At 36.8% G+C, this 24161-nt stretch overlaps 2 protein-coding genes across 12 annotated transcripts in view; one reads left to right on the top strand and one right to left on the bottom strand.

Moving 5' to 3' along the window:
• Positions 1-11843, top strand: part of FANCL (FA complementation group L) — a 77182-nt gene extending 65339 nt beyond the window's left edge. For 3 of the 6 annotated variants that reach the window (XM_032178733.2, XM_032178734.2, XM_032178737.2), the window contains 6 exons: positions 5244-5394; positions 7582-7665; positions 8025-8070; positions 8152-8233; positions 9464-9580; positions 10929-11843. In XM_032178733.2, the coding sequence (XP_032034624.1) occupies positions 5244-5394; positions 7582-7665; positions 8025-8070; positions 8152-8233; positions 9464-9580; positions 10929-11060 (612 nt within the window). In that variant the 3' untranslated portion in view covers positions 11061-11843. Of the gene's footprint in view, positions 1-5243; positions 5395-7581; positions 7666-8024; positions 8071-8151; positions 8234-9463; positions 9581-9756; positions 9862-10928 lie in introns of all 6 variants that reach the window. The other 3 variants (XM_032178735.2, XM_032178736.2, XR_009210124.1) reach the window with 2 other exon arrangements.
• Positions 11399-24161, bottom strand: part of VRK2 (VRK serine/threonine kinase 2) — a 117322-nt gene continuing 104559 nt past the window's right edge. For all 6 annotated transcript variants that reach the window (XM_058429069.1, XM_058429073.1, XM_032178728.2 and 3 more), the window contains one exon: positions 11399-11743. In XM_058429069.1, the coding sequence (XP_058285052.1) occupies positions 11399-11743 (345 nt within the window). The remainder of the gene's footprint in view (positions 11744-24161) is intronic.

The following is a 24161-nucleotide window of genomic DNA, read 5'->3' on the forward strand; positions in this document are numbered from 1 at the left end:
TTTTGTGATCAGTTTTAAAATAAGTGCGATGTGGTGCTGAGAGGAATGTATATTTTGTTGATTTGGGGTGGAGAGTTGTGTAGATGTCTGTTAGATCTGCTTGATCCAGAGCTGAGTTCAACTCATGAATATCCTTGTTAATTTTCTGTCTCGTTGATCTGTCTAATATTGACAGTGGGGGTGTTAAAGTCTCCCACTATTACTGTGTGGGAATGTTAAGTCTCTTCGTAGGTCTTTAAGAACTTGCTTTATGAATCTAGGTGCTCCTGTGTTGGGTGCATATGCATTTAGGATCGTTAGCTCTCCTTGTTGCATTGATCCCTTTACCATTATGTAATGCCCTTCTTTGTCTCTTTTGATCTTTGTTGGTGTAAAGTCTGTTTTATCAGATAGTAGTATTGCAAACCATTTTTTTTTGCTTTCCATTTGTTTGGTAAATACTCCTCCATCCCTTTATTTTGAACCTGTGTGTTTCTTTGCACGTGAGATGGATCTCCTGAATACAGCATAGCAGTGGGTCTTCACTGTTTATCCAATTTGCTAGTCTGTGTCTTTTAATTGGGGGATTTAGCTCATTTACATTTATGTGTAAATTTGATCCTGTCATTATGATGCTAGCTGATTATTTTGTCTGTTAGTTGATGCAGTTTCTTCATAGTGTCGATGGTCTTTACGTTTTCGTGTGTTTTTGCAGTGGGTGGTACTGGTTTTTCCTTTGCATATTTTGTGCGTCCTTCAGGAGCTCTCGTAAGGCAGGGCTGGTGGTGACAAAATCTGTCAGGATTTGCTTGTCTGTAAAGGATTTTATTTCTCCTTCGCTCCTGAAGGTTAGTTTGGCTGGATATGAAATTCTGGGTTGAAAATTCTTTTCTTTAAGAATGTTAAATATTGGCCCCCACTCTCTTCTGGCTTGTAGGGTTTCTGCAGAGAGATCTGCTGTTAGTCTGATGGGCTTCCCTTGGTGGGTAACCCAACCTTTCTCTCTGGCTGCCCTTAACATTTTTTCCTTCATTTCAACCTTGATGAATCTGACCATTATGCGTCTTATGGTTGCTGTTCTGGAGGAGTATCTTTGTGGTGTTCTCTGTATTTCCTGAATTGGAATGTTGGGGAAGCTCTCCTGGGTAACATCCTGAAGAGTGTTTTTCAACTTGGTTCCACTCTCCCCATCACTTTTAGGCACACCAGTCAAACATAGGTTTGGTCTTTTCACATAGTCCGATATTTCTTGGAGGCTTTGTTCATTCCTTCTCATTCTTTTTTCTCTAATCTCGTCTTCACACTCTATTTCATTAAGTTGATCTTAAATCTCTGATATCCTTTCTTCTGCTTGATTGATTTGGCAATTGATACTTGTGTGTGCTTCACGAAGTTCTTGTACTGTGTTTTTCAGCTCCATCAGGTCATTTATGTTCTTCTCTAACCTGGTTATTTTAGTTAGCAATTCCTCTAACTTTTTTTCAAGGTTCTTAGCTTCCTTGCATTGGGTTAGAACATGCTCCTTTAGCTCAGAGGAGTTTGTTATTACCTACTTTCTGAAGCCTACTTCTGTCAGTTCGTCAAAGTCATTCTCTGTCCAGTTTTGTTCCCTTGCTGGCGAGGAGTTGTGATCCGTTGGAGAAGAGGCATTCTGGTTTTTGGAATTTTCCTCCTTTTTGTGCCGGTTTTTCCTCATCTTCGTGGATTTATCTACGTTTGGTCTTTGATATTGTTGACCTTCATATGGAGTTTTGGTGTGGATGTCCTTTTTGTTGATGTTGATGCTATTGCTTTCTGTTTGTTAGTTTTCTAATAGACCCCTCTGCTGCAGGTCTGCTGGAGTTTGCTGGAGGTCCACTCCAGACCTTGTTTGCCTGGGTATCACCAGCGGAGGCTGCAGAACAGTGAAGATTGCTGCCTGTTCCTTTCTCAGGAAGCTTCGTCCCAGAGGGGCATCCTCCAGATGCCAGCCGGAGCTCTCCTGTATGAGTTGTCTTTTGACCTCTGCTTGAGGAGGCAGTCTGTCCCTTAGCAGAGCTCGAGTGCTGTACTGGGAGATCCGCTGCTCTTTTCAGAGCCAGCAGGCAGGAACATTTAAGTCTACTGAAGCTGTGCCCACAGCCGCCCCTTTCCCCAGGTGCTCTGTCCCAGGGAGATGGGAGTTTTATCTATAAGCCCCTGACTTTGGCTGCTGCCGTTCTTTCAGAGGTGCCCTGCCCAGAGAGGAGGAATCTGGTGAGGCAGTCTGGCTACAGAGGCTTTGCTGAGCTGCGGTGAGCTCTGCCCAGTTCCAGCTTCCTGGTGGCATTGTTTACACTGTGAGGGATAAACCATGTGCTCAAGCCTCAGTAATGGTGGATGTCCCTTCCCCCACCAAGCTTGAGTGTCCCAGGTCTACTTCAGACTGCTGTGCTGGCAGCGAGAATTTCAAGCCAGTGGATCTTAGCTTGCTGGGCTTCTTGGGGTGGGATCTACTGAGATAGACCACTTAGCGCCCTGGCATCAGCCCCCTTTCTAGGGGAGTGAATAGTTTTGTCTTGCTGGTGTTGCAGGCGCCACTGGGGTATTAAAAAAAAACTCCTGTAGCTAGCTCAATGTCTGCCCAAACGACCACCCAGTTTTGTGCTTGAAACCCAGGGCCCTGGTGGCATAGGCACCGGAGGGAATCTTCTGATCTGTGGGTTGTGAAGACCATGGGAAAAGCGTATCTGGGCCAGAGTGCACCATTCCTCATGGCACAGTCCCTGATGGCTTCCCTTGGCTAGGGGAGGGAGCTCCCCAACCCCTTGCGCTTCCTGAGTGAGGCAATACCCCACGCTGCTTTGGCTCGCCCTCCGTGGGCTGTACCCACTGTCTAACCAGTCCCAATGAGATGAGCCGGGTACCTTGGTTGGAAATGCAGAAATCACCTGCCTTCTGCCTTGATCTTGTTGGGAGCTGCAGACTGGAGCTGTTCCTATTTGGCCATCTTGCCAGCCACCAAGAATGTCAGCTATTTTTATTTTTAAAAATATTTTTTAGAGAACTCATCTCCCTGCATAATACTTACTGAACTTTGATTTTAATTTTGGCCATATTATTCCTTGGCATTTCTGGTGCTGTATATAAAGTATTTAATTCCATTGGTAATATTTAGAAATAATGTATTTTTTTCAATTTGGGGAAAAAATTCAAAATAAGGGTTTTTAGTGATGTAATGGACAAAATAAGCAGTTGGAGAAAAATCTATTAATCGCATAGCTTACTGATATAACAGTTTTGATGTCTACCCCCTAAGTTCATTGAAATTGCTAAGAGATGTGTTTCTGTGTCCAACTTGTCACATTTTTGGTCTTTCTTTTCCCCATCTGGAATGTAAAAATAATGTTTAATGTATCTACCTCAAATGGCTAGCTAGTAAAATCATATAATGGCTTTTAGGGTTTAAAATTCACTTTTTCTGTAATTACCAAGTAACTTCTAGTTCCAGGGATGTTTTATTTTTGGCTATTTTCTTGTTAAAAATACATTTTTCTGTTCAAAATGCAGTTAGGATTTTATTTGCAGTTGTGCATAAGAGAAATGGACAATGCCATTGGAAAAAACTTCAAATAAAAGATGCCACTGTGAAAATATTTTATAACTCTTTTTTTGGCAGGGGAGTTAAACTTGTCTTTGGTGTACAAAGGAATAGGTAATTACGGATTTTAAATACACATGTAGAAACAGAGAAAGGAGAGACAGATATACACTATTGTACTGATTTTAAAACTAGCTTCTTGGGAGTTTAATTTTCTGATTTCTGGATTCTGTCATCTAAACTTATAGGTGAGTAAAGTATACCAGAAGAGAACAGACATTATACCGTCAATATCCTCAAAGGTTATTTTTCAGATATTAGGCTCTAATTCCTACTTCACACCTTTTTTTTTTTCTTTTTGAGACGGAGTCTAGCTCTGTCACCAGGCTGGAATGCAGTGGCGCGATCTCGGCCCACTGCAACCTCTGCCTCCTGGGTTCAAGTGATTCTCCTGCCTCTGTCTCCCAAGTAGCTGGGACTATAGGCGCGTGCCACCATGCCCAGCTAATTTTTGTATTTTTAGAAGAGACAAGGTTTCACCTTATTGGCCAGGATGGTCTCTATCTCTTGACCTCGTGATCTGCCCACCTCAGCCTCCCAGAGTGCTGGGATTACAGGCATGAGCCACTGCACCTGGCCCACTTTTTAAAAAAATATGTGTAGAAGGTCAGAACAGTTGAATCCAGCTCAGTGGAACTGAGCCATGAATTCATCCATGTGTAAACCTTGACTGAAGTGACAAAATGGGATGGGTTTTCCTTAAGTATTAGGTATAAAATACATGTTTAAGGAAGTGGCTAGTTTCTTTTCATCTTAGGGTGTATCATATTCTTAAATTATTGGTGTGGCCAGTTATTTCAGATTGAAAACATTTGTAGTATCTGACTTTACATTTTGCTTACTTGAAACAATAAACCCTTAATTCTTATTAAACTGTTTTGATTTTGTATCAAAAGTATTTAGTAAGCAGTTGTATCTTTTAAACATACCACATTGTTTTATGAGAAACTCCTTTGTTTAAAAATTGATTTTTAAAGTCAGTGATGGCATTACTTATTATTTAGTGAAACTATATTTAAGCTAATTCCTATAAAGGATTAATATATGAAATGCTGAATTCAGAGATTGGCTAAAAGTTAAATGTGGAAAAACATCGTTTGTACCTTGTTTTAATTCTTTAAAAATGTGTAAAACCTTTTCATACTCTGCCTAATTAGGTCTCCAAAGTTTTTAATAATATTTAAAGGTAATCTCACTAAATTACAAATAGCACTGCATTTAACTTGATTGCTGCAGCAAACATGAAATTAAGATTTTCATACTAAAATCGTATAGACACTTTGTATAGGTCCGATGTTAGCTATATCATGTACATTAATATTTATTAAAGTTGTGTGTACATACACCTTGTAGTACTCATTACTATTGCATACATGTAGTATATCAAGCATTATAAAAAATAATTACGATTTTTTAAAAAACCATTCTTTCTCAGGTGTATAGTCTACTGTCAATAAGAAAGAATCCTGTTAACGCTGTAGGAAGAGATGTGAAGCAGGGAGAGTTGACTGCTGTTTACTGGAGTCTCCTTTGTAGCTAAAATGAAACAGAGCTTAAAATTTCTAAATTGAGTGTATTTTAACTAAAAGATTATCTGCTATTGGTAGAGTACCATATAACTTATTCAACTTTCATTTTTTCACAGAGCTCCTTAATAAGCATTTATAGTCAGTTTTTGGCAGCAGTAGAATCACTAAAGGCATTCTGGGATGTTATGGATGAAATCGATGAGAAGACCTGGGTACTTGAGCCAGAAAAACCTCCACGGAGTGCAACAGCACGCAGAATTGCATTAGGTAGGGACAAAGAGGATTAAGGGTTTGTTTTTAGGTGTTTTATTTTGTATTATGAAAATAAATCTAACAATGACAGTTGGACTCAGACTTCTTATATGAAGTCAACTATTAAAATTTTCTAGTAACTTTTTTTTTGGCTACACGTTTAAATGTAAATATTTTAGGTGAAAAGGAGAAGTACTGAGGTGTTTCATTATAAAAGGTGATGATCCAATGGAGGTAACATTCAGAAGTAGAGTTTAATTAGCTGCTAATTAGCACAGGAATCGTGGAACAGGTAATTCAAAATTTACATTACTTAGAACAAGAAAAAAAGTGTTAGAATAATGAAGTCTTCATTTGTGAAACTTACAATCTTCTAAGATTAGTGTGCTCAGATCTAGGAATATTTTCTGTTAGAAATAGAGGAAGATAAAAGAGCTTGTAGTAGACCATGCTACTGAAGAGTAAACAGAAAGCACAGAGAAAGAATTTATAGTTTTAAGTATTTTCTTCACTACAGGTACATGAAATTTATGAGTGAGATATGGTATAATCATAAATACCTGTGCAATGTTATCATGTTCTCTTGACTATAAAATGGTTATGTATTTTCATTATAAGCAAGCAAAACAGTCACTTTTAGAGTTCAGCCTTTCTCAAGATTTTAAACTATAAGCTCACATTAAATACCATAGCTAGTTTTAAGATACCCATTTCTTTCTTTTTTTCTAAATAGATATGTTGTTCAAGGGTATTTTGAAATTCTGATGTGAATCACATCCAAGTTAGCAATTTTTATACTTTGTACCTAGGTATAATATAGATTATCTGGGGGGAGAATGTGACATACATGGTATTGTGAGAAGAAACTATAGTTGTACAGCAGTTCTACAAATAGTATTGTTACTTTCCTGGTTTCAAAAAGTCTAACCGTGTTTAATATTTGTGAACAAGTAGATACCAAGAATGAAAATATTTTCTTCAAAGAAATGTAGTAATTCATTATTTTCGTGGCCCCATTAAAATAATTATCAGGTTATGATTAAATATACTTATTATATTTCTCATTCAGCATACATAGCCTAGTTTTTAATTCATTCCCTATTTACTTTTTAGCTTCTTTTTTCTCCTCTAGGCATGATTTACTTTCTTAAGACCAAGTTTTGAACGAGTGAACGGAAAAGTTAGTTAATATGCCCATATTAAGTGAAAGTACTGTCTGGAGCCATTACCAGATGACAGTGTTGAGGGCTAGTAAGAAATTTGTGTTCATAGTAAATAATGTGTTACCAAATGAAATTATAACTTTTTGTATTTTTATTTGTCTCATTGAATGGCTAGTCATTTTTTTCTATTAATGACCTCTTTTTGCCAGATGTGCAATAACTGCATTTATGTTGATGTCAGCCTTAGTGAAAGGCATATTCTACAGTGTATGGAATTTATCAAGACATTTTTACCATGAAAATGAAATCCAAATTGATCTTAAGCAGTTACACTATGTACCTTCAAAAAATAGAAGTAAAATTTCTGAAACTTATGCTGTAGTCCAGTACAGTTAAAATGTATAAAAGAACCTAGTGCCAATTTTCCTAGGTCTTACGAAATTAGGTTACTTATTGTTTTGGTTATTAATGAACAATTGCCAATGTGAATGAAATCTTTTGTTAAATTATAAGGGAAAGTTTCACATGCAGCAAGATAATTCAGAAAATGTTTTTATAAATTTTTATAAAACTTGAATCTTTAATGTTTGTTTTTAACATTTACTGTATTGTTGGTCTTTTTACATTTGGCGATAGTTCTATGAAATGTAAACTTTTTCAGGAAAGCCATGAAAAATAATTTAGATAATTATTTCTTAAACATATGACTTGTGATAATTTTGATATTAAAGACCTTTATCACTCCACAGAACATTTTTATTTAAATTTTAATACAGTTGACCGGAATTGCAATCTAATTAAATATATCAATTTGTTGACTGGCTGAAATTTAAGATCAGATCCCTTCAATGGTAATCGTATCAAAATTACTTCTTTTGGTTCAATTATATTTACCATTACATAAAACTACAAAACATTTGGTTAATCTTTCCGTGGGTATACAGTGAAATAGGTAGCCAGACCAACACCTCTTTATTTTTTATTGGCTTGTTTGATGAGCTGTTCTACTTCTAAAAGATTTAATCTTGTTTCATTCTAGGGAATAATGTTTCCATAAATATAGAGGTAGACCCCAGGCATCCTAATATGCTTCCTGAGTGCTTCTTTCTTGGAGCTGACCATGGTATGACATCTGAGATTTAAACGTTTTTTAATAGAGTCATAAAATCCTTGCCTACCATTGTTAAATTATTAGACAATATTAGTATATTAATGGTAATTTTTATTTTTTGTCTGAGATGGAGTTTTGCTCGTTGCCCAGTATGTAGTGTAATGGCACGATCTCGGTTCACCGCAATAATGATAGTTATTTTAAATGAAAATGTCTCAGCATTCTGAACTGTATAATTTTGTTTTTTAACATAATACATATAATTTTGATTTTCTAATCAAGTAGTTAAGAAACATTCTGTATCAAATGTGGCTTTACAAACCAAGAGTAGAGCATGCAATTATTAAACTTTTTTTTTTTTTAATCTGAAGTGGTAAAACCCCTGGGAATTAAGCTGAGCAGGAACATACATTTGTGGTAGGTACCTTGGCAATATAATTTTTACTTTTTGGTGATTTTACAAAGTTCACAGCATAATTTTTTTCCCCATGCTTTCAGGGATCCAGAAAACAGTGTGTTACAAAATTTGAAAGATGTTTTAGAAATTGATTTTCCAGCTCGTGCTATCCTGGAAAAATCTGTAAGTTTTACCAGTGCTTTGATATTCCAGACAGTATTGCATAATGAAGTTTAAATGCTTCTCTCAGTGAAAAATGAGGCTGAAAAAGGACGGAATTAGAAAAATATTATAACACAGACTTCTGAACGGCATCAAAAAACTTGTTTACCTTTGATTGGTTGTTAAGTACAGTTGTCTCTTGGAACAGGGGGATTGATTTCAGGGCTGCCCACAGATACAAAAATCCACAGACATTAAAGTTCCACAGTTACTCTGCGGGACCCATATATAGAAAAAGTCGGCCCTCTGTATACAGAGATTTCACATAAACACAGGTTCTGCATCTTGTCAGTACTGTATTTTTGATCTGCATTTGGTTAAAAAAAAAAATCTGTGTATAAGCAGACCTGTGCAGTTCAAACCCATGTCGTTCAAGGGTCAACTATATACTTTTTTCATGGTCTTCAGTAGTGAAGTCATTAATGACAGACATTTATTAAAAATAAGGGGAAAACTCCAAAGTAGTTAATGAGATGTTTGGCTTTTCTACAGTCTGTTTATGGATGGCTGAAGTACTGATTAGCTTGATATAAGTGTTTGTGAAGCAGTTATAGTTTCTCAAAATTGAATAGATACCACTGTATTGCAAAAATAATAAACTTAGAATTGATTTTTGACAAGGCTGCTAAGGTTGTAGACTACTAGATGGTAGTGAGTTTCTTTTTCCTTTAGTTACAGAATTGTGCTGTTTAGTAATCACTAGCTAATATCAATTCCTTTCTTTAAATACTATCAGGGACATTATAACAATGTATGATACGGGAAAATTACTGATGCCCAAACATCTTGCCAGCCAAAAATGGAATCTCTTTTAGCCTAGCTGTGTATATTTGAGTGAAAAAGGAAACACTCTACAATAGCTTTTGCTAGGTGTTAAATAGTAATGTAATTATATTTCCTGTAATACAGCAATATAGTCACCTTTATAAAAACTATATTTATAAAACATTCTTCCTGATCTTACCTTGTGTTTTAAACACATAGATGCTTTCATATTCTAAAGTAGTTAGGAGAATTGTAATGTTCTTAACATAAAAGGTAAATGTTGAGGTGATGAGTATCTTAATTATCCTGATGTGATCATTAAACATTGTATACATGTATCAAAATATCACACATACCCTCCCAAATATGTACAACGAATAAGTTAGTGAGACACATATGCTTTTTATAAATATTTTTCTTTTGAAGGATTTTACTATGGATTGTGGAATTTGTTACGCTTATCAACTTGATGGTACCACTCCTGATCACGTGTGTGATAATTCCCAGTGTGGACAACCTTTCCATCAAATATGCTTATATGAGGTAAAAAATAAAAATATTGTCAAGACTTTTTTCAGCTAACACAACACAGGAAGTATTCTTGGTTTGAAATACACAGAATCTAAAATCTGTTTAGTCAATAGTGATCCTCTCTCTTGCCATTAACTCCTTTTACCAGTTTATTCCAGATGCTTATGTGCTTCATTTCTTCATCACAGTTACTCATGAGTGGAGAAATGTTCTGAAGTATCCAAGAAGGGAGAAAATCTATCCAGAATATATCCATGGACTAGCTTACTGACACACAACAAATTAAATTGATGGTACATTGGAATCTTTCTATAAATTCCTTGTTACCACAATGTAAACTTCATAGATTTACCCAAGGTGGAGGTGGCTGAAAGTGGCAGCAATAAAGTGAAAATGAAATTAGTACTATGTAGTACCTATTACTTTTCAGGCTGCATTTAAGAATAGAATATATCCAGTAATACTACTTTTCATGTTGAGAAAAATGCCTTTTGTGATCTGAGTATCTCACAGCACTCAGGCAGTGCCACTTTATTTACTAATTAATTACTGTGATGTCTACTTTCATTCCTGTCTTTAGTTCTTGGCTTCACCTTTGGGCCTAGTTGATACATGATAAACTGTGTGCAACTATATACAGAACACCTTGCAATTGTATGTTGCCTTTGGTTTCAGTCTTCCTTAATATCACATCTTTACTTTCGTGATTAGAGGCAGCAGTTGATGCCATCTGTACTTTGCCAATGGAGAACTTAGGCAGAGACATGTATTTACCTTATATAAAATCATGAAATACCAGGTCAAATTACAGAAATACTCTAAGGGAACGTGCTTTCTTTTGTAATTATGAATATTCATTTAATTTTTAAAAATTCACTAGCTCATGCTTATAATCAATGGGTTAAAAATTAACCCACTGGTAGTGATTAAGACCAGAACTAAGAGGGAAATTTTCAAGAGCCTATAGTATCTTTAACAGCAGGAGTTGTTAATTTGTGATTAACAGATTTAGGGAAAGTCTATGAACGCCAGGAACTTGTATGCATTATTTTTATGTATGTCTACTCTGGGGATAAAGAAAATGCGTAATTCTTATCAGATTCTTAAAGGGGCCCATAATCTGGTTATAAACCAGTGGTTTAGGCCTTCAATTCCATGTTGATTTCCTTTGTTATTCAACATAGTAATAGTCTGCTATTGGCTCAGGAAATACATCCCTTACTCTTGCAAAACAAACAAAATTAAGCTAAGTCTTCTGGAATAAAAACATAATGCACTTAAAAACAAAGGGAACGACATTTGGAGTATCTGTAATTTGTAATCATGCTGACGCTTCTCCTTTATCTTTTAAAATTTGCAGTGGCTGAGAGGACTACAAACTAGTAGACAGAGTTTTAACATCATATTTGGTGAATGTCCATATTGTAGTAAGGTAAGCAAATTGTTAATCACATCTCATAAAATGTGCCTAGCTTTCAGTAATATGTTCTAGAAGATAGATCTATATAGTATATCAGCTTATCTAAAACTTTTGAAACTCATTCTCTGTATTTTTATTTTTCAAATTCTCTGATCAAAAACATTAAACTCCTTTTCTAGATTTCCTAGGTGATCTGAAACTTCAGAAGTGTTTTCCAAACTGTACTATGACACTATTTCTAGTACAAAGCAATTTTATTTTTTAGAGTGTCCACAAACTTTGTTAAAATATGTTCTCTTTTTAAAGCCAATTACCTTAAAAATGTCTGGAAGGAAACACTGAAATAAGAATATAACATTTCGGTGAAGAGCTGGAAACTTAAAAAATTATCAAAAGGAATTTTGATATCTTCAGAGAAAATATAAAGCAAGACATACTAACAGCAAAAGGACAGGTATGATGATGCGATAATAATAAACATCTGCCTTTGTCTCTTCACTAAGAGTAAACTGGGAAATTGTAGGCCAAAGTCCAGTTGAACTTTCTAAGTCTGTGATCCCCATGCTGACTGTGGAAGTGTATTTATACCAAGGTGGAGATCTTGACTTCTTGAATATATCTGGACTGGTAAAATCTTGATGAGGTTCATAAAATGAGTTTGGGAGTTGTCTATAGCTGATTTTTTGTGGGAAACTGTTTACTTCATTCAAAAGTTCTTGAGACTCTTGATATTTCTGTCTTCTCCTAGTGCTTTCCTATGGAAAAAATACATATATAGTTTGTTAGATGTGAGTTATCCAAGCATTTATTTTGTGTAATGTATAAGAATGCTAAATAAAATGTTACACAAATCAAGTTTTTGTATGTTATTTTTCCTGAGAAGTAATTTTTAGGTAAAGATCTTAAAGATTTACACTTTTTAAGAGTTTATAAACATCCAACAAGCAAATCTGGATATAATTTGAGTGGTTCTTTTAAACCCCATGAGTAGACCATCTCTTAAATAATTTATAATCTAAAAATAGGATAGAATATGAAAACTGAATTTTCTTGGCAAAACCAAAAAAATTGGGCTTAATCTTAAGGGGGCAAGATAGCCATAATTAGAAATATTTTGGTCATTAATGTGATTCTTTACCTTTTGTTTCCATAAAGTGATGTCCACTGTACAGTGGGTAAAGGATGAGGCTGTACACAGCCAAAGAAAACTGCCTCAGGGGTATAGTGTTTGTTATGTCTCTTGGAAAGCTACACAGACTAACCAGTATAGACCGAGTAGATATTAATATAAAACAAATTAACTGGTTACTTATGCAAGTTTCGGGACCTACTTCTGTGTTTTCATCATTCCTGTTGGCCAAAGTCCCAGGAATCAGTTTCCTGATCACCACTTAACTGGCTGAAAGTCTAGTTTTTCTGCTTCACTTTGGTGACATCTGGCATGCCCCCTCAGCACCATTTATCAAGTAACTTAGAAGAGGAGAAATTACTTTAAGCTTGTTCACTGTCCATCATTCTCAGAATAGCTGCTACCTTCTCAACCTTTAAACTGCCACCCTTCAAACAGCCCTCCCCTTTCTAGATACAGAGTTTTGGAAGTGTCAGAAAGGAGTCCTACATAAAACAAAGGATGCTTTAAAAACTAGCTTTCCTATGAAAAAGAAAGAAATTACTTGAGAGTTAAATGACTCACTTTAGAGTTAAATAACTCATTTTAAACTACTCTTTCTGAGCTAACAAAGTCACATTAATGCAGTTTTTCATAAGTTTGTCTGGTCAGCTTTATTAACTAAAGTCAAAATAAGTGAATAATTATTCCAGTGGGCCTATAAAGCATAATACAAATAAAAATAATTATGCTATCAAATCATGTATTTCTAAAGGGTAAGGTAGTAAGAGCAGCATTTACATATAGCTCACATGTGGAAGGTTGGGAGATATCTCCACTTAGGTAAGGATAGAAGTCAAGCTACTATAATTTCCAGAATCATCTACTGTGTAATCTATAAACTTAATCTCTCTTGAACATCAGCAAATGACATCATATGGCAGGGCACTCATCAAAGAATTTAACCACCTGTTGTCTTCAGTACACTGAGAGGGTCTGATTGGGATAGTCTATAACAGGAGTTGACAAAATTTAGCTTGGCTAGTTGCGTGTTTTGTGAATAAAGTTTTATTGGAACAGAGCCACATCAATTTGTTTATGTATTGTCTATGTGGGCTATTGCACTACAATGGCATTGTTGAATAGTTCTGACAAAAACTGTATGGAAAGTAAACTGAAAATATTTTATTTTCTTTCTGGCCTTTTAAGAAAAGGTTTGCTGACCCCTGCTCTACGGCGTTATTCTTTTGAGTGAGTATTTATTTATTAGAAAGCAAACAGATCATCATAACTTGTTAAAATGCAGATCTCATTCAAAAGGTCTAGGAGTATGACCTGAGAGTCTGTATTTCTGAGAAACTCCAGATGATGCCAATACAGCTGGTTTGCACACCCCACTTTGAGAAGCAAGGGCTCAAGGCAGTGCAATAATCTACTCTGATAGAGCATTGGTTCTCAGCCTGGGATGATTCTGCCCCACAGAGGACATTTGGCAATTTCTGGAGACAGTTTGGGTTGTTACAACTAGGCAGAGATACTACTGACACCTAGTAGATAAGTACTAGGAATGATGCGAAACATCCTACACCACAGGACAGCACCCCCACAACAAATAACAGCTCAGCTCCCAAATGTCAATAGTGCAGCTGTCAAGAAACCGTGCATTAGAATAGTTGTTACTAACTTTGCACAACAGAATCAACTGGGAAGCTATGAAAAATATCAACACTACTTCCACTCTGGCCATGAAAATTTGATACCAGACTTTCCCTTCTGCTGTGAAAACCCATAAATAAATACAAAACAAAATTAGTCAAAATATATGAAATAACTTAGGGATCTAAAACAAAGCTCAGGAAGGGAAAATAACACAGACCTAAGAAAGGCCACAATTTAAGATTTACTGCAGACTAGACCAAAAAAGCCTGAACAGAAGTTATAAAATGATCACGTTTAATCACCAGTAAGTTAACTGTTTGCCAGAACTAACCTCAAAACTCTTTAAAGGAATGCAATAAAATCTGGAGTCTAAAGACCACAGCATCCCCAATATTCAGCATACAATAAAACTACTACAAATGAGATGCAGGAAATGTGACCCATAATCAGGAGAAAAAATTAACAGAGATTCAGGGCTGATCCAGATGGTACAATTTATCAAACAAGGACTATAAGACATCTACATAAATATGTTCAAGGAATTAAAGTTGAACATAATTAATGAACAGATACGGGGGAGGTGGAATCTCAACATACAAAGAAATATACTTGTGGAACTGAAAAATACAAGGTATAACATGAAAAATTCATTGGCTAGGTTTAACAGCTGATTTGACAATCAACTAGAGGTCAGGCAAAAAAACAAAAACAAAAACCAAAAACATCCAACCTGAGGTACAGCAACATAAAACACTGATTTTAAGAAATAGTTATTTAGCTGCCTATGAAAAAGGTAAAGTATTCTAACATGCATGTATTTGGAACTCAGAGAAATAAGAGGGATTAAGGCATGAAACAAATTGATGAAATCATACAAAACCTTTCCAATTTGAAGACAAATATCAACCCATAGATAAAAGTAGCTCTACGAACCCAAAGCACAATAAACAAAAGACAGCCATCCTTACAAAACCAAAAATAACAAGCAAATCTTGAAAGCCACAGAAAGAAATACATTATAAATGGGCCAATAAGAATAACTGCTAACTTCTTAGCAGAAAAAAAACAGAGCTATGAACATGGAAACATCCTTTTTAAAGTTCTTAAAGAAAAGATTCCATATTCAATAAAGCTTTCAAAATCAAAGTGAGGGGCATCCAGTTATAGACAAGAAAGGGTAAGCATCCCACCTTATTCTATTAATTAAAGAGTGGACAAAAAGCGCCTATCAAAACACTATGAAAATTCTAAAAATGACCCTCCCTTGAGTCTCCACCCGCCATGTACTTTAGTACCTCCTATTACCCCAGCCTGGGCCATAAAAGCCTGCAGTCTGGAAACAGCAATATGCACAGACTGGAAAAAAAAAAAAAACATGAAAAACATGCTCTATCTAACCAATAGCCCTGGGGGAGGACAGGTCTACAGGACAGAATCCTTTTATACCTGCTGTACCCTAGGTGAACACCATGAAAGAAGCTGCACCTTACTTCTCTCCAGGTGCTGTGGAAACGGGGCAGCGGGGGGAGATGGGGGGTGGCGAGGGCGGGGTGAAGAGGGAGGGTACAGTCCTGTTGAGTATCATCACCCTACACTAACCAGAGAGCACACCTACCCTTCCTCCATCAAGCACTGTGGAGACGGGTAAAGCCCTATTGACCGTCCTCAAACTAACAAGGTGATACCCTATCCCACTGGGTGTTAGGGAAATTGTGAGATAGAGCTCTGACAACCTTTCCCAGCCTGTACTACTGAGGTGGTCCCCGTTCCTTCCCACCAGGAGACTACCAAAACTGTAAGGCAGAGCCATATAGCCTGTTCCTCCCTACACTAACACGGGCAGATGTGGTGCCTGTCTTCCTCCGCACCAGACACTGTAGAGACCGTAGTAGAGTCCTACCAACCTTCTCCACCTTGCATTGAGCAAACATCAGAGCAACAGCAACCCTCCATGCTGGCCTTAGAAACTGGAGAGGCGCTTGCCGTTTTGACCATGCCTGCTGTGCATTAAACAGCGAAGAGTTGGCATCGCACATCTCCCTAACTAGAAAGCTCTGTTCTCAGTAATTGATATAACTACTAGAGTGAAAATCAGCAGGAATATAAAATAAATTAGTAACATCACAAGATAATGGGATCTAGCTGATATTTATAGACTACTTCACCCCCAAACAAGAAAATACATGTTCTTTTCAATTGCAACTGGAAGATTCAACCAGGCAGACCGTCATATCCTATCCATAAAACAAACCCTAACAAATTTATATTGTTAGACCATCATATAATTAAACTAGAAATCAATAACTGAAAAAAAAAACTTCAGATACTTGGAAATTAACGCATTTCTAAATAAGGTATTAAAAGTCTCAAGGGGAAATATAAAATATTTTGAACTGAACAAAATTGAAATGTATAAATATTTACAGGATGCAGTACAAACAGGGTTTAGCAGGACATTTATAGCATGGAATACTTACGTTAGAAAAAATAGTGGGTTCAAATAAATAGCCTAAGCTTCTACCTAAACTGGAAAAAAGGGAAGAAAATACACCAAGATCAAGCTGAAGGAAAGAAATAATAGGAAAATCTCCAAATGCTTTAAAATTTAAAGACCCCTTTAAATGAGTCAAAGAGACCCCAGGAAAATTAAAAAATACATTGAACTGAATGGAAATGAAAATACAACATATCAAAACATGGGACATAGCTAATGTCATGCTAGAAGGGAAATTTATAATACTAAATACTTGTATTAGAAAAGACAAAAAGTCCCAATTTAACAATCTGCACCCCAAGAAATTATAAAAAGAAATGACAAGTATGTGACATGATGGATTTGTTAATTAGTATGAGTTAAACATCCCACAATGTAGACATATATCAAAGCATGACATTGTACCCCATAGATATGATATATATGTTTGTTAAAAAAAGAATTAAAATCCGGCCGGGCGCGGTGGCTCACGCTTGTAATCCCAGCACTTTGGGAGGCCGAGGCAGGTGGATCACGAGGTCAGGAGATCGAGACCATGGTGAAACCCCATCTCTACTAAAAATACAAAAAATTAGCCGGGCGTGGTGGCGGGCGCCTGTAGTCCCAGCTACTCGGAGAGGCTGAGGCAGGAGAATGGCATGAACCCGGGAGGTGGAGCTTGCAGTGAGCCGAGACTGCGCCACTGCACTCCAGTCTGGGCGACAGAGCGAGACTCCGTCTCAAAAAAAAAAAAAAAAAAAAAAAAAGAATTAAAATCCAAAGCAAGCAGAAAGAAACAAATTAGAGCAGAAATCAGTAACATTGGCAATTAAAAAATACAGAATGATCAATCAAAAGCTGGTTCTGAGACATGACCAATAAGAATGACAAACTAGCAAAACTAACAGAGAAAGAAAACACAAACTACCAGTATCTGGGAAGAAACAAGTATCACTACAGACCCCACGGGCATTTAAGGGATTTGAATAAAGGAATACTATGAATAATTACACCAACAAAAATTTGATAGCTCAGATGAAATGGACCAATTCCTGGAAAAATCACAAATTACCAAAACTAACTCAAGATGAAATAATAAAAATGCAAGAGATAAATAGTTGTGACAAGAGTCCATATGACCTGCAAAACCTAAATTTTTTACCATCTGGCTCTTTACAGAAAAGTTTGCCTACTCTTGAAATAAATATCTGAATAGTCTTACTAAAGAAACTGAATTCATAGCTAAAAAGGAAATCTCCAGACCCAGATGGTTTCACTAGAGAATTCTGCAAAACGTGAAAAAAAAAAACAAAAAAAAAAAAACCAAGATCAATTCTATACATTTTCTTCCAGAAATTAAGAAGAGGAAGAAGGCTTCTCAACTCATAAGGGCACCATTACCCTGATACCAAAACCAACAAAAACAGTAGAATAAAAGATAACAACAGACATCAGCTCTCATGAACACAGATGTAAAACTCCTCATTAAAATACTAGCAAATTAAATCCAGCAACCTATAAAAAGAATAATATACAATGACGAAGTGGGGTTGATTCAAGGAATGGGAGACTGGTTCAATATTCAACCACAAACCAGTGTCATCCACCATGGTAACAGTCTAAAGAAGAAAAATCACATGATCATATTAACTGACACAGAAAGAGCATTTGACAATATTCAGCACCTAGTCATGATGAAAACTCTTAGTACATTAGAAATGGAGGGGAGCTTCCTCAACTTTATAGAGAACATCTATAAAAATGTCTACAGCTAACCTACTAAATAGTGAATGGCCAAAAACTGGAAAGAAACCAAATATTCTTCAATGGTATATCCATACTTCAGATTACTACTGAGCAATAAAAAGGAATGAACTGCTCATGTACACAAAACTTGGATAGATCTCAAGGGCATGACGAATGAAACAAAGCCATTCTCAACAAGTTACATAGGATTTGATTTATATGATACACTCAAAATGATAAAATTATAGTGATGCAGAATAAACCCACTGCTTTCTGAGGATTAAGATTGGGAAGAGGGTGTCACTATAGCATGAGCAATTCCTACATGGTCATGGAACAGGTCTGTAGGATAATTGTGGTGGTTACTCCACACGTAATGAAATATCTAAGGAACACAGACATGCACGAGTACATGTCAAAATTGGTGATATCCTAATAAGGTCTGTATTTTTTTTTTTTTTTTTTTTTTTTTTTTTGAGACGGAGTCTCGCTCTGTCGCCCAGGCTGGAGTGCAGTGGCGCAATCTCGGCTCACTGCAAGCTCCGCCTCCCGGGTTCACGCCATTCTCCTGCCTCAGCCTCCGAGTAGCTGGGACTACAGGCGCCCGCCACCACGCCCGGCTAATTTTTTGTATTTTTTAGTAGAGACGGGGTTTCACCGTGGTCTCGATCTCCTGACCTCGTGATCCGCCCGCCTCGGCCTCCCAAAGTGCTGGGATTACAAGCATGAGCCACCGCGCCCGGCCCATAAGGTCTGTATTTTATGGTAGTATATGAATGTCAATTTCCTGCTTTGTAAAATTATATTATGGTTATGTAAAATGTTTTCATTTGCAGGAGTTGCGTGAAAGGGTAGGTAAGGGTATATGGAGGCTGTATGTATTTTTACAATTTCAGAGTCTACAATTACTTCAAAATAAACTGTTAAAAAAAGAAATGCAGAAATAAAATATAAATTCACCACTACAAAAAAAAAAAAGTGAAGGTGAAATACAAATATTTTCAGACAGACAAGACGTGACAGAATTCGATTCCAGGAAATACACAGTACAATAAATGTTAAAAGAATTTGTTCAGGCTGAAGAGAAATGATACCAAACTAAGATCTATTGAAGGAATAAAGAATTTCAGTAACTGTAGATATTGGGATATGTTAAGACTTTTTTTTTCTTTCTTAATTTTTTTAAAATGAAAAATGGCTCCTTAAAGCAACAATAACAATGCATTCTGAAATATATTACACATGCAAAAGCAAAATGTATAACAACAATAGCACAAAGGATGAGGGATAAAGGGAAGTATACATTTGTAAGGTTCTTAAACATTAAGTCAAGATAGAATGTAATATGATCAGTTAAATGTGCACATGGTAACTTCTAGAGCCATGCTGTCTAATATGACTTGAGCACTTGAAATATGGCTAGTTATAACTGAGATGTGCTATTACTATAAAATAGACACCCAATTTTGAAGACTTTATAGAAAAAGATGTAAAATATCTCAGTAATATTATTCTGATTATACCATTGTGGATACTGGTTTAATCAGAGGATGTTATTAAAATAGATTCTACCTGTTTCTTTTTACTTTTTGATCTGTGGTTAGTAGAATTTTTTAAATTGCATATGTGGCTTGCATTATATTTCTGTTAGGCAGGATTGTTCTGAGCAGGGATTTGCAAACTTGCTTTATAAAATGCCTGAGAGTAAATATTTTAGGCTTTTTTGACCATACAGTCTCTGTTGCAGTTAGCTCTGCCACTATGGAACAAAAGCAATCAAATACAATATGTAAGGAATGAGTATGGCTATGTTCCAATAAAACTATTTACAAAAATCGGTGGTTGGCTGAATTTGGCCCATAGGCTATGGAGCTGACTCACCCCTTGCTCTAGAGTGACCACCAAAAAAAAAGAACAAGCATAGAAGCATAGTTTTAAAAAAATTCTCAATTAGTCCAAAATAAAGCAAGAGGGAAGTAAAAAGGGACAAAGAACAAATGGGGTAAAAAGAAAGCAAATTGCATAATGGTAGATTAAACCCAGCTGTATCAATAGTTACCTTAAATGGAAATGGAGCAAATATAGTTACATGAAATAGAAATGGAGCAAATAAAAGATAGTGTTTGCCAGATTTTATAAAATAGCAAGACTCAACTATATGCTAGTTACAAAAGCCACAGATAAAAAGACACAGGTGGATTAAACAAAGGATGGAAATGGATACAATGTATAAATATTAATCATAGGAAGGCTGGAATTGTTAAAAGTCAGATGAAGTAGAATTCAAGATAGAGTATTTAATAGACATAAAGTAAGATATTTCAGAATGATGAACAGGACAGTTAACCAAGAACATGTAACTACTAAATCTGCATATACCTAATAACAGCATCAAAATCTATGAAGCAAAAATGTATGGAAGAGACAAATGGATAAATTCACAATTACAGTTGGCGATTGTAACATTCCTTTGTCATTAAATGATAAAACAAGATGACAAAACAGTAAATATATAAGATTTGAACAGTATTAAACAACTTAACCCCAAACTTCATAAGTATACAAGGAAAATTCACTAAACTAGGCCTTTTCCTGGGTGACAAAATAAGTTTCAGTGAATTTTAAAAGATTGTAATAATACAGGATGTGTTCTGATGACAACAAAATTAAATTAGAAATCAATAACAAAAAAGATACCCAGTAAACCTTAAAAATACTTAGGAATTAAATAACATACTAATAAATAATCCATGGGTCAAATCAATCAAGGGACATTAGAAAATATATTGACCTGAATAATAATGAAAACACAACATATCAAAATTTGTGAAATACAGCCAAAGCACAGCTTACATATTTATAGGTTTAACTATATACATTAGAAAAAAAAGAAGGAAAAAATTAGTGATTTAAACTTTCACCTTATGAAGCTTGAAAGAATAAATTAAACGCAAAATAAGTAGAATTAAGGAAATTATAAAGAATTAGTGAAATAGAAAACATATCAATGGTAGGTTTTTTTAAAAAATCAACAAAACCAAAGTTAGTCTTTGGAAAAAAAAAAAAAAAAAACCAAAGCTGGTCTTTGAGAAGATCAATGAAAATGATAAGCCCTTAGCTAGACTATTAAGAAAAAGAGAAAGGAAGATGGCCGAATAGAAACAGCTCTGGTCTACAGCTCCCAGCATGAGCCACACAGAAGACGGGTGATTTCTGCATTTTCCTTTGAGGTACCAGGTTCATATCATTAGGGAATGCCAAACAGTGGGTGCAGGACAATCGGTGCAGCGCACTGTGCGCGAGCCGAAGCAGGGCGAGGCATTGCCTCATTCCGGAGGTGCAAGGGGTCAGGGAGTTCCCTTTCCTAGTCAAAGAAAGGGGTAACAGACGGCACCTGGAAAATTGGGTCAGTCCCACCCCAATACTGCACTTTTCCAACGGGCTTGGAAAACGGCACACCAAGAGATTGTGTCCCGCACCTGGCTGGGAGGGTCCTATGCCCAGGGAGTCTCCCTGATTGCTAGCACAGCAGTCTGAGATAAAACTGCAAGGCAACAGCGAGGCTGGGGGAGGGGCGCCTGCCATTGCCCAGGCTTGCTTAGGTAAACAAAGCAGCCAGGAAGCTCGAACTGGGTGAAGCCCACCACAGCTCAAGGAGGCCTGCCTGCCTCTGTAGGCTCCACCTCTGGGGGCAGGGCACAGACAAACAAAAAGTCAGCAGGAATCTATGCAGACTTAAATGTACCTGTCTGACAGCTTTGAAGAGAGCAGTGGTTCTCCAAACACGCAGCTGGAGATCTGAGAACAGACAGACTGCCTCCTAAAGTGGGTCCCTGACCCCCAAGCAGCCTAACTGGGAGGCACCCCCCAGTAGGGACAGACTGACACCTCACTCGGCCAGGTACTCCTCTGAGACAAAACTTCCAGAGGAACTATCAGACAGCTGAATTTGTGGTCTCACAAAAATCCACTGTTCTGCAGCCACCGCTGCTGACACCCAGCCAAACAGGGTCTGGAGTGGACCTCTAGCAAACTCCAACAGACCTGCAGCTGAGGGTCCTGTCTGGTAGAAGGAAAACTAACAAACAGAAAGGACATCCACACCAAAAACCCATCTGTACATCACCATCATCAAAGACCAAAAGTAGATAAAACCACAAAGATGGGAAAAAAACAGCAGAAAAACTGGAAACTCTAAAAAGCAGAGCACCTCTCCTCCTCCAAAGGAACGTAGTTCCTCACCAGCAACGGAACAAAGCTGGATGGAGAATAACTTTGACGAGTTGAGAGAAGAAGGCTTCAGACGATCAAACTACTCTGAGCTACGGGAGGAAATTCAAAACAATAGCAAAGAAGTTAAAAACTTTGAAAAAAAATTAGACGAATGGATAACTAGAATAACCAATGGACAGAAGGGCTTAAAGGAGCTGATGGAGCTGAAAGCGAAGTTTTGAGAACTACGCGAAGAATGCAGAAGCCTCGGTAGCCGATGCAATCAACTGGAAGAAAGGGTATCAGCGATGGAAGATGAAATGAATGAAATGAAGCGAGAAGGGAAGTTTAGAGACAAAAGAATAAAAAGGAACGAACAAAGACTCCAAGAAATTTGGGACTATGTGAAAAGACCAAACCTACGTCTGATTGGTGTACCTGAAAATGAGGGGGAGAATGGAACCAAGTTGGAAAACACTCTGCAAGATATTATCCAGGAGAACTTCCCCAATCTAGCAAGGCAGGCCAACATTCAGATTCAGGAAATACAGAGAACGCCACAAAGATACTCCTCGAGAAGAACAACTCCAAGACACATAATTGTCAGATTCACCAAAGTTGAAATGAAGGAAAAAATGTTAAGGGCAGCCAGAGAGAAAGGTCGGGTTACCCACAAAGGGAAGCCCATCAGACTAACAGCTGATCTCTCAGCAGAAACTCTACAAGCCAGAAGAGAGTGGGGGCTGATATTCAACATTCTTAAAGAATTTTCAACCCAGAATTTCATATCCAGCCAAACTAAGCTTCCTAAGTGAAGGAGAAATAAAATACTTTACAGACAAGCAAATGCTGAGTGATTTTGTCACAACAAGGCCTGCCCTAAAAGAGCTCCTGAAGGAAGCACTAAACATGGAAAGGAACAACCAGTACCAGCCACTGCAAAAACATGCCAAATTGTAAAGACCATCAAGGCTACGAAGAAACTACATCAACCAACGAGCAAAATAACCAACTAATATCATAATGACAGGATCAAATTCACACATAACAATATTAACTTTAAATGTAAATGGGCTAAATACTCCAATTAAAAGACACAGACTGGCAAATTGGATAAGGAGTCAAGACCCATCAGTGTGCTGTATCCAGGAAACCCATCTCACGTGCAGAGACACACATAGACTCAAAATAAAGGGATGGAGGAAGATCTATCAAGCAAATGGAAAACAAAAAAAGGCAGGGGTTACAATCCTAGTCTCTGATAAAGTAGACTTTAAACCAACAAAGATCAAAAGAGACAAAGAAGGCCATTACATAATGGTAAAGGAATCAATTCAACAAGAAGAGCTAACTATCCTAAATACATATGCACCCAATACAGGAGCACCCAGATTCATAAAGCAAGTCCTGAGCGACCTACAAAGGAACTTAAACTCCCACACAATAATAATGGGAGATTTTAACACCCCACTGTCAACATTAGACAGATCAACGAGACAGAAAGTCAACAAGGATATCCAGGAATTGAACTCAGCTCTGCACAAAGTGGACCTAATAGACATCTACAGAACTCTCCACCCCAAATCAACAGAATATACATTTTTTTCAGCACCACACCACACCTATTCCAAAACTGACCACATAGTTGGAAGTAAAGCACTCCTCAGCAAATGTAAAAGAACAGAAATTATAACAAACTGTCTCTCAGATCACAGTGCAATCAAACTAGAACTCAGGATTAAGAAACTCACTCAAAACCGCTCAACTACATGGAAACTGAACAACCTGCTCCTGAATGACTACTGGGTACATAATGAAATGAAGACAGAAATAAAGATGTTCTTTGAAACCAATGAGAACAAAGACACAACATACCAGAATCTCTGGGACACATTCAAAGTAGTGTGTAGAGGGAAATTTATGGCACTAAATGCCCAAAAGAGAAAGCAGGAAAGTTCCAAAATTGACACCCTAA

This window comes from Hylobates moloch, unplaced genomic scaffold, assembly GCF_009828535.3.
Source record: "Hylobates moloch isolate HMO894 unplaced genomic scaffold, HMol_V3 SCAFFOLD_15, whole genome shotgun sequence".
In the NCBI taxonomy this organism is placed as follows: Eukaryota; Metazoa; Chordata; class Mammalia; order Primates; family Hylobatidae; genus Hylobates; species Hylobates moloch.